This window comes from Cheilinus undulatus, linkage group 14 (genome assembly GCF_018320785.1).
Source record: "Cheilinus undulatus linkage group 14, ASM1832078v1, whole genome shotgun sequence".
Classification (NCBI taxonomy): domain Eukaryota; kingdom Metazoa; phylum Chordata; class Actinopteri; order Labriformes; family Labridae; genus Cheilinus; species Cheilinus undulatus.
Genome location: NC_054878.1, coordinates 11,846,454 through 11,857,546, shown reverse-complemented (window position 1 = coordinate 11,857,546; position 11,093 = coordinate 11,846,454). Strand labels below are relative to the sequence as shown.

The following is an 11,093-nucleotide window of genomic DNA, read 5'->3' as shown; positions in this document are numbered from 1 at the left end:
GATCTTGACTTCTTGCAGCCTGTGAGTGGCAGGAAACCACAGAATCAGACACTCCTGCATGTATGAGTGAGGACAATAGCTGTAGTAAAATATTCCTAGTAACTGCTCAATTCTCACTATTAATCCTGGAGCTTGTAACAATGTACATGTATCTCACATCTCACCTCTCAGTTTGTTGCCTTTGTGAAAGAGAAAAATTCCAAATCCCACTGTAAAGATTTGTGGGTCTGGGTACACTAGCGTCTGCTGAGAGTGAGTCAGACTTCCCATGCATAGTTACGGTTGCTAACCTAGGATTGGACAGTGGCCTTTCAAGGGAGGGGCTTAGAGAAGAGTCACTTCCTGTACATCTGGTGTTTTAGTCATAAGGAGACAGAGACAGAGACAGAGCAGGCTGATACGAGTTCATTTATAACAGGAGTGTCCACTGCCTCAGTTGGATCTCCTGAATATCAGTGAAGTTTCTGTCAAACTGCACTGAAGAGGACATTAACGGTAAGGACAGACCTCCAATAAATTACTGATTTGAAAGCTTCATTTAAGGTGAGACATTACTATAGATTTTAAAATCAAACCTGTAAGAATTTGAGAGTGTTTGTTACAGAAGTGTTCTGTTTGAAAAATGTTGATTCTAAAACTACTGTTGACTTTAGCCTTTCTATTCTCTCTCTTATGTATAACCTTTAAAGTTTCCTTCAATCTGTTCTTTGTTTTATTGGGTAAATGCTCATTAAAGAGGTAGTGAGCACTTTAACCCTTTACCTACTGAGGGAGCGGGGGTGACATGTTTTATATGTCTGGAGTATTATTACCATCACTCTGTGGGCATTGAAAACAATTCACCAGAAGTTTGGAGAGACAGCTACACGGATTCTCAACACCGTAACTCCGCGAAAGTTTGCTCAATTTAAAAAATTCCAACGCTGACAGAGAGCTGAGACTCTGTGCTTTCCGGCAATATATGATGTGTGGTATATATATTACAGTAATGTCGAACAGCACAGCGAAAATGGCAGCTTTGGCAGAAGACGAGTGAGAAAAGGAGACTGCAGGAAGAGAGTAAAAGGAGAGCGAGTGAGAGTGGTGTTTTGTTTACAAACAAAAGCGTTAGATAGTGGCATTTGTGTGGGTCTGTGTTTTATTACACACATTTATAGTACCGTAGGTAAAGGGTTAACCTGGTTTTGAAAAGTCTAGTTCAAGTATTCCTGGGAAAAGGGACCAAAGCTCTCAGACTTAGGGCATTTCCTGACTATTTTATAGCCAAAATCACAAAATATATCCAAATTGCCATTTTTATCCTCAGTAGGTAAAGGGTTAACATTTTTTTCAACTGTACACTGAGGTAAAAATCAGGATTTTAAGGCTTTTAATTAGCTCAAATGGACATCTGCCTTGAAAAATCTTTTCTGAAAAAGTGGGGCTCATGTGACGTGGAAACCAACCATCGGTAGGTTTCTACATCACAAACTCTATATAAAAGGTGGAGCGTTACCGCCTCTAACTGACTTTACCATTCAGAGACCACTCCCATCCTCTCCTGCCTACACCTGCACTGTCTTGGCTCTGAGAGCTCCGGCTATACTAACGCCGCTGCTGGAGCTAATGGTCAGGTCATGCTCAGAACCACCACGGTCCACCACGACACTATAGCCTGCGTCAGGGGGCCTCTAGAGGGGAAAACTCCTCCACTTTAAAAGATCGTTATGAAGCAGCAGTGTTGTGGGACTCTGTCTGTGTCCCTCTTTGACAAGGGGACATCACTGTCAATCCTCCCTCATCTGGAAAGCCCCGTCCTTTTCCCCTCCCTCCTCTCAGAACCAAACTGCCCACCTTCTGTGCATCTTTTGAATTGCGGAGGTGGGCGGAGTTAGCTCTGAGCCAAGGTTCACTTACACTTTATTAAGATTGGTCAGCAAATCAATGTACTGTAAAGTTACATGGAAAAACTTATATGAATTTTTTCTATTATTTCCTGTCCCATTACCAGGCTGTAAAGATGTGTGATACCTCCAATCGTTGGTCAATGCAGCAGTCTGGGGCCTGTCAAGACCCCCACAGCTCTGGACACAGCCATACTGATGATACTAGCTACCACAGGCTGTCCTCCTCCAATGCTGACTTTGCCTTTGCCCTCTACAAAAGTCTGAAGGCCAACACTGCTGCTGGAAAGAACATCTTCTACTCACCACTGGGAATCTCCAGCATCCTGGCCATGGTGTCTGCAGGAGCTGGAGGTGAAACCCACAGCCAGCTGTTCTCCACCTTGGGCTACAGCGCCTTCAACCAAACCCAGGTCAATGAAGAGTACAAACATCTCTTTGAGGTCCATGGACACAGTCAGGAGAATCTACAGCTGGATGTAGGAAATGCTGCTGCAGTGCGCTCTGGCTTCAATCCTCTGGAGACGTTCCTGAATGATGTCAAGGAGTTTTACTCTGGTGAGATCTTCAAGGTCAGCCAGGATCTCTCTGAGGCTGCAGCTGAGATCAACAGATTTATTGCAAATAAAACCCAGGACAAGATCAGAGACATGGTGAAGGACCTGGATCCTCTTATGGTCATGGTGCTGATCAACTACGTCTACTTTAAAGGTAATGTGCTGATTTGAATTCAGGTTTTCTCACAGGCCAACTATGGAGCGAGAGATAAACCATCAACATGTAAAACAAACCAAGAGTGTGAATTGCCAGGGGGATGGGGGGGGGGTGTTTCATCCCTGCCCCTGCTCCAACTGAATGCCCATTGCAGCGCAGTGGCATGGTTATAATTTGCATGTGAAATTATACATAGTAACCAATTACAGCTCTGCCCGCTTGGTGCAGTCTGCCTCTTGTAAGCACAATGAGTAGCTGACAGATATGTCAATCAATCGGCATTTACAACCTCATCCATTTTATCCTCCCACCTCAACTCTCACGAGCCAATGACAGCCCAGTTCACTGATATAAACTTACTGGTAGTTCATTTACCAAGTTAACTAAAACAGCAGCATGTCCAAACAACCAAAATTATCTACAAGCGAGCACAAAAGGACATTACTAAAAGACGAAAGATTTCTGAAGCAACAAGAGACAGTGAGCCAGTGCGTGCATTATGCAGTTAACAGGAGGTCAGATAGGAGAGACAACAATCATTTGAAACGCATGGACCTTCTGTTATTTAAGTGTGTGTGTTATTGTAATTTCTGATAAACTCAGTGTTACGTCAATATGCAAAAATCCAGAGTCTTTGGAATTTACCAGGTGAAAATCCTGTTCTATGTAAATGTTTATCATTTATTATGTTGAGCAAAATGGATTCTCAATAGCTTATAATCAACAGACAACTTATTGACATTGTTCCAATAGACATGGCTCTGATATGTTCAGAGTTTATAATAAAATGAGCAGTGATGATCCACGTAGCTGACCAGCTGATCCATGCACAGTTAGTTCATGTTAGAGTCCTATATATGAGACAGCATCGGTGCGTTAAAACACAGAAGTCTACAGTTCTGTTTTTATTCTATTCACTGATAACTGAGAAATATTTCTAGGACAGCTGTTTCTATTTTTGTCACTTCTCAGTCATTTTCCATGCGCAGTGCAGTTTGTCTCTCTCACTTCCACCAGGGAGGAGGAGCTGACATATCACACCATCAAATACAAAAAAGTGTATAAAAGATGTTATAAAAATGTCATTCGGTTAACCCAATTATAATTATATGGTTATATTTTTGGGCAGAGTCCAGCCGGTCCTCACAAACTACACACTGCAAACTCAAAAACCATGTGAGAATAGGCTTGAAGGATCACAGTGTATGTCTGGCTATAGATTAAAGTCCAGTTGCAAGATGCATTTTTTTTTTCTTTTAAATGACCCCCCTCTGTTTTTCAACAATTCGCACCCTGAAAAAAAATTATTACCTTAATATAAAGTTAAAGTGTTGTTGGTTAGACCTCCATTGTCAATTCATAAGATGTTTGTGTCCTTTGTAGGACTGTGGGAGAACCCGTTCCAAAGTTATAATACACATAAGGCTGAATTTCATGTGGACAAGACCACCAAAGTTCAGGTGGACATGATGAGGAGGACCGGGAACTACAAGGTCTGCTGGGACACAGCAAACCACGCCACTGTCATCAGTCTGCCTTACAAGGGCGACGCCTCCATGATGATCGTCCTTCCTGATGAAGACAAGATGGAGGAGGTGGAGGGCTACATCAACAAGGACCACATCAGACGCTGGAGAGACTCAGTCTCTATGAGGTTAATATTGCCTGGTTATGCTCAAAGTAATGAATAAAAGTCTAGTTCATCTGGATGATAAAAGCAACTCAATTAAATGAAAAAAGCCTCAGTTCAACTGTTCATGCTTTAATTCTGATTGTCCTTTGTTTTTCAGTCGTATAAGATTGTTCTTGCCAAAGTTTTCCATCTCTTCTGATGCTTCCCTGGAGAGCACTCTGAAAGAAATGGGCATCATAAATGCTTTTGAGGACAACGCTGATTTCTCTGGTATATCTGAAGAGTTCAAGCTCAAAATCTCAAAGGTAGGGGAGGGTTTTTCTCAGTTTCTAATGCTTTTGAACATTAAAGGGATTTCCTACTCAACAATGACAGCAATGGTTCCTCAAGGTTTGTAAAGACCACTTCTTTCGTCATACAGGCGTCACACAAGGCTGTGCTCAGTGTCACTGAGATTGGAACAGAAGCAACAGCTGTCAGCACCATGGAGATCACATTGTTATCGTTGCCTCCAACCATCAGTATTGACAGACCATTCTTGGTTTTCATCATAGAGAACTCCAGTGGGAGCATCCTCTTCATGGGCAAGATCAACAACCCAACATCTGAGTGAAGAATCCAAGATAATCAGTCCTACATCTCATCACTGGAGAATAGGTTATTGTAAAATCAGGACTCATCTGTAAACACTAGGGGTGGGACTCACTTGTTCGCTTCCATATTGGATAAATGCCGATACTACACTGTATGCTATGATGCAGTGGCTGAGAATATAGAGTTCCTGTAATAATTTATACTGTATGTTGTAAAAGCCATGTTATTAACTGGTAAAGTGAAGAATAGAAAATGCTCCACAAAAAATAAAGCCTGAAAATTCAGGATTTATTTTTTGTTATTCAGTCAGATTTACAGAATATGCAAGTGGATTTAACATTGTTCCAATAATCAGACTGTAAATGGGCTAAAATTGAACATGATAGAATTAAATCAGCAGATGAGACTAAAAAGTTACAGCTACTGAAGTGATTCAGATGTAAACAGAGGGTGACTGATGAGGGTTGTGAGAATGGAAAAAGCAGGAGGAGAAAGTAAAAAGTAACACAGTATGCTAAAGGAATCTCTCATCATATATTGAACAAAAAACTCACTAGATATCTGCATTTTGAGTAAATTTGAATGTATGAACTCACCAGGAGAACACCATGTTTTAGTCTGCACTGGTAGTGTGATGTCATCTGGCCACAGCGCTCCTTGTACTGTGTCTGTGCAGTAACCGGCTGTTTTGGATTGGCTGTGTGTTTTTCTGCTTGCAGCTGCATGTGTCCGCTCCGGCATTCACTGTCACAGTTTCATACCAGGCACCAGTTTGCTGTGTGTTGGCCGTGTCTCCCTGATATTGAAGCCTTGTCATTCTTCATCAGTTTTACCCCAGTAAACCCCCAACAAGTGACTTGTTTAATGTATAGTGGAACCATGCATGTGGCTTTTCAAAATAAAAGCATTCTCTACAAATGACAGTTTCTCCAAAGATATGCTAATGAAAGCTTTTATTTTGACAAGAACAAACTGGAAGTGTGCTCACACTGTATTTTCTTTGCTGTGAAATTATGTACAGGTGTGGAAACAGAAAGCTTCACTGATTCTAGAAGCTTCAGGAGCAGCTTCATGAACCTTTAGGTACCCTTTGAGCCATTTTGTCATGTTTTTTAAATCAAGTTTAATGTAATTTTAAGCGTTTTTAGGCCTCTGGCATGATATTTGGCCAAATGTGTACTAAAAAAAACACATTTACCCTTACAGCTAAAAATTGACACCATTGACTTCAATTGTAATTTGATTTTTGATCCTGGAGCCATCAGAACAAAAACATGCACTCCAATATTTTTGTGTTTTTCTTTTGAGTGTTTTTGTTGAAGTTGTAACTTTTACTATTTTCCATCAGATGTCACCATTTTCCCTCACATTTCTTTTACATTTGACACTGTGCTAAAAAATAATACTAATACATATATGGCAATTCTGCCCCCCAAAAAATGTTGGCATTCACCAGGTTTTGATGACCAGGAAGAGAAAAAATTACTTTGCATGTATTTGAAAATACCTAATTTTTCACTTTTTCCAATCTAAAGCAAAGGGGGGCACAGTGACAGAACCCGGGATTTCAAAGATTAAATTTCTTAAATTTATGATTATTGAATTTTTTTTTAAATTGGAGGGGGAGTTGGTTTAAAAGACTCACCAAAAACAGTTTTAAAAATATGAATGTATAATTATTCTATAGCCCCAGTTTTCAAATGAGCCACTTTGGTCCTTAAGGGCTTATGTGTCACATTTATTTTTACATTTGACACTGTGCCAGAAATAATAATGCATAAAAAACAATGTTGCCAACAATGATTGACTTATACCAGGTTCTGATGATCAGGAAGACCAGGATGCCAAAGTATAATTTATTTTGAAAGGGCAGTTGACCGTATGGAAATCTAGCAAACAGCCAGCTTCACTCATTTTTTTGTTTTTAATCAAAATGGTAAAACCAGGAAATGAACTTTGAAAAAAAGGTAGAATTTTGCAGGTAGTGATGGATGGATAGCATTTAATTTAGGTTGATTTACATTAAGTTGTGGTCAAAAATACAAAGAAAAAAACTATTGTAAAACAGATGACACATAAATTCTATACATCATACTTTTATGTTGACTTTATTTTAAAGTTTTTGGATGTCAGATCTCCAGCGTCCTGTCCATGGTGTCTGCAGGGGCTGGAGGTGAAACCCACAGCCAGCTGTTCTCCACCTTGGGCTACAGCACCATTTCTACTGAAATACATCAGACACATTACACACAGAAACAGGGGAGTGGTTAGAGCAGAAGAGAGATCTTGACTTCTTGCGGCTTGCGAGTGGCAGGAAACCAGAGACCCAGACACTCCTGCATGTATGAGTGAGGAAAATAGCTGCAGACTGGAATCAGATAGTAGTAAAATATTCCTGGTAACTGCTCAATTCTCAGTATTTATCCTGGAGCTTGTAACAATGTACATGTATCTCACATCTCACCTCTCAGTTTGTTGCCTTTGTGAAAGAGAAAAATTCCAAATCCCACTGCATAGATTTGTGGGTCTGGGTGCACTAGCATCTGCTGAGAGTGTGTCAGGCCTTCCGTGCATAGTTATGGTTGCTAACCTAGGATTGGACAGTGGCCATTTAAGGGAGGGGCTTAGAGAAGATCCATTTTCTGTACATCTGATATGTTAGTCAGGATGAGTCAGCACTCTGTTGTATCATTTCCAGGCAGAAGAAAGAGGAGGCTGATACAAGTTCATTTATAATAGGAGTGTCCACTGCCTCAGCTGGATCTCCTGAACATCAGTGAAGTTTCTGTCAAACTGCACTGAAGAGGACATTAACGGTAAGGACAGACCTCCAATGAATAACTGATTTGAAAGCCTCTTTTAAGGTGAGATATTACTATAATGGCTCAGTTTTAAAATCAAACCTGTAAGAATTTGAAAGTGTTTGTTACAGGAAAGTGTGACAAAATGAGAGACCCGTAATCTACTGTTGACTTTCGCCTTTCTATTCTCTGTTATGTGGAATCTTTAGTTTATTCATTTGCACATGATAAAATAGGTAAGAATAATTACAAGATAACTGAAGAAAGCATCGTGCAGGGGAGGTTAGAAGCCAAAAAGTCTTGATAAGTTACCTCCCCTTAATATAACAAGAGTTAATCTAGGCAGCAATGCAGAGGCCTGTACGACGAAGCTGGATTTACACGCCCGGAATATCTCTCCGCTAGCTGGATTGACTTATCAAGACATTTGCAATCCAGATCAGCTGTACGACGAAGCTGGTTATCATCTCGGTAACTGCACCCAGGGTTTTCCAATCTGGATCAGTGCACACTCACATAAAATGGGTGGTGTCTGCAGCCTCTGACCGATCACAAACATGGAGAAACCCCGCAGAGCAGCGTATTTCTCAATGGAGGAACGGACAATCATTCTTAAAAAATATGAGGAATTTAAAGCAATCATCCAGGCCAGAAGCAACACTGTCGCTGCAGCAAAAGCCGGGAAGGAATGCTGGCAGAAAATCTTTGACTATGTTAATGTGTAAATTCGTCAGATTATACAATATTAATTCATCGGACAATATAAACGGACAACACTCTGATCACTCAGTTTCACTTTATTTCGGCACAGATGTTTGGGGCAGAGTTTCCTCAGTCAATTTTCTGTTGTAATTTTAATTCCTCACCGTGACGGCACGAGTAGTTGTGCATTCCATTAATCCATATTTCTGCAGTTATGCCAAGTGTGACCATTATTATTAACCCCATTATTTCAGATGCAACCCTAGTGGAGCAAAAAGGACTTATCAAGGACTTTATCCTCTTATCCCATTTGTCTTGTGGACTAGTTTTACTTGAGGAAAACTGAAATAACGGAAAGTGATCCGAAATACCAGTTAGCAATAATCCAGAGCTGACAGTATGCTCAGAATAATTTGTAAATATATTGTCTATTAAAGTTGCTGATGTATTAGTTATCCTGGTTGGCCTGTGAATTAAGAGGGTAAAAATAGGATGCGTAAGAGTTGAGGAACTTATTTGGTAAATCTTTTTCTTTTTTAAGTAAATCGATTTTACAGTCTCCTAGGAGAATGCAAACTTTATCCTTGTTTCTTAATAGCTCCACAGTAGAAGAAAAAACATCATTAAACATTTTAACATCAGTATCAGGAGGTCTATAAATGCAGCCAATTTTTACAGTTTTTTCCACTGAAAATACTCACAGACCGTACTTAAATAAAAAGTGATTTAACATTAATTTTCTCTAAGCCACTGCTCAGATCTGCCCTCTTAATAAACTGGAAACTGCTCTCAACAAAGATTGAAACTCCTCACCCTTTTTTGTTTTTTCTACATGAGTGGACAGCATTATACTGGGGGAGGGAATAAAAGGGCACTATGTCATTGTGGAGCCGTGTTTCTGCTAGAGCTAGCACTGAAAATGTATGATTTAAGTTTGATAAATATTGAATTAAATTATTATAATTTTTTGGAACACTGCGTATGTTTAGGTGAAAAGATGAAAAAGTATTGTTATGACCTTGGCCTGCTAAACTACTACTGAGCAGATTAAAATCATCATCACTGTAATAACTGCATTTACTTTGTGGCCTTCGTAAATTGAGAAAATTTAAATCTGGATCTAATTGGTCATTGTATGTTGTTTCCTTACTGTCATTTAGATCCTGTGGGATAATTACTAGATCCTAAATTAAAATGGACTCTGACTTATTTACATTTACATCACACATGGCAGTTTCACAGCACTACCTGTAGCAGTATGATCACTAGATGAAAGAAAACTTTTGCACCTTTACACAAACAAGTAGCTAAAGGAGGTTAACTTGATTGAGGGGGTCCACAACTAATTGATCATATTTCAAAAAGGTAATATTTCCCTTCTTTCTCTCCTCTCTGAGTTTAGGTAGCAGTTCCTTGCGGTTCATGAGAATATTGTCAGAAAAATCCTCATTGATGAAGATGTTGGTCCCTTTCAGACATTTGTCTCTTTTCAGGATCTCCTATTTTTCTTTGTACCGAAGCAGTTTAACCACAGTGGATCTGGGGCGTCCAGCATGGACTTTCCAGTTCTTTGAGATCTTTCAAATTCTATCAGCTTGGAGTCTATTTTAAGGTGGTCAGATAGAATTTTCTTTGCCTTAATCTCAGTCTCATTCCAAGTTTCAGTTTTTGAGTCAGGAACTCCATCTATTAGAAGTTAAATCCGTTTTTGTTAGCACTTTGTTGATGGAAGTCTGATAATCAGCTAGGCTGTCAGAAATTACTTGGATTTTTTTCAGAAATTAATGTTTTAAAAGCTTGCAGGTCATCCAAGTCTGCTTGTGAAAACTGAAGGCTGGCCTTCAAGTCTTGAATGTCTCTCGTCATGTTTAGCACATCTTTAACAAAATGGTCCACACGGGCAAATATTGAATCAACAATAACCTGTAGACAAGATTTGTAGCTCTTTTCTTGTTGCTCAAGTAATTCCTTGTAGAAAGTTTTTGCTGTTCTAGCAGTTCATGATTCATAGACATTGTGACAAAATATTGACCACCTTTCTTAACCATTATAGTTCCTGGTAATCACAATGGTAGTGATTTAGTGGTAGTCAGAGAGCATGCTGCTGTTAGAGCTGGTATGGGCGTGTCCCAAAAGTTTGATTTTGGCTACGTCCACATGGAAACGAATTCAGGTACCGTATTTTCCGGACTATAAGTCGCTCTGGAGTATAAGTCGCATCAGTCAAAAAATGTGTCATGAAGAGGAAAAAAACATACATAAGTCGCACTGGACTATAAGTCGCATTTATTTATAAATTTATTTCACAAAATCCAGACCAAGAACAGACACTTAATCTGGAAAGGCAAGTTATTCAACCACGCAATAGCACACAGAACAACAGGCTGAATAGCTGTCCGGTATGTTAATGTAACACATTAACAGTTATTCAGCTACACAACAGCATAAAGAATACACCTGGGAGGCTGAATAGGCTAAATTAACATAATAAGCCAGCGAGTCCAACAGGCAAGTTTCCGGTAAGCAAGTTTACCAAGCACCCAATCTCATTTCACATCACTGAATCCATTGAATTCTTCATCGTCGGTATCGCAGGGGCAGCATATAGTTGTCACAAGCCTAGAGCGCCCCCTCGCGGCTGTAGACGGTAATGTTTTTTCCTTGGTTCATGTCAGTCAGTATGAACTGACATTTAAAAACATGATAAATTATATATATTTTGATATATAAGTCGCACCTGACTATAAGTTGCAGGACCAGCCAAAC

The 11,093-nt window shown here is 39.7% G+C and overlaps 1 protein-coding gene across 2 annotated transcripts; it reads left to right on the top strand.

The window, feature by feature from the left end:
• Nucleotides 1-373: 373 nt before the first annotated feature.
• Nucleotides 374-6,171, top strand: LOC121521116 (alpha-1-antitrypsin homolog). Of its 2 annotated transcripts, none has more exons than XM_041804866.1 (5): nucleotides 374-495; nucleotides 1,991-2,594; nucleotides 3,981-4,251; nucleotides 4,388-4,535; nucleotides 4,652-6,170. In XM_041804866.1, the coding sequence occupies exons 2-5, from the start codon at nucleotides 2,000-2,002 to the stop codon at nucleotides 4,841-4,843; spliced, it is 1,206 nt and encodes a 401-aa protein (XP_041660800.1). In that variant the 5' UTR covers nucleotides 374-495; nucleotides 1,991-1,999; the 3' UTR covers nucleotides 4,844-6,170. The 2 variants fall into 2 exon arrangements, with proteins under 2 accessions (XP_041660800.1, XP_041660799.1); XM_041804865.1 differs by having other exon boundaries at nucleotides 390-543; nucleotides 4,652-6,171.
• The last annotated feature ends 4,922 nt before the right edge of the window (nucleotides 6,172-11,093 follow it).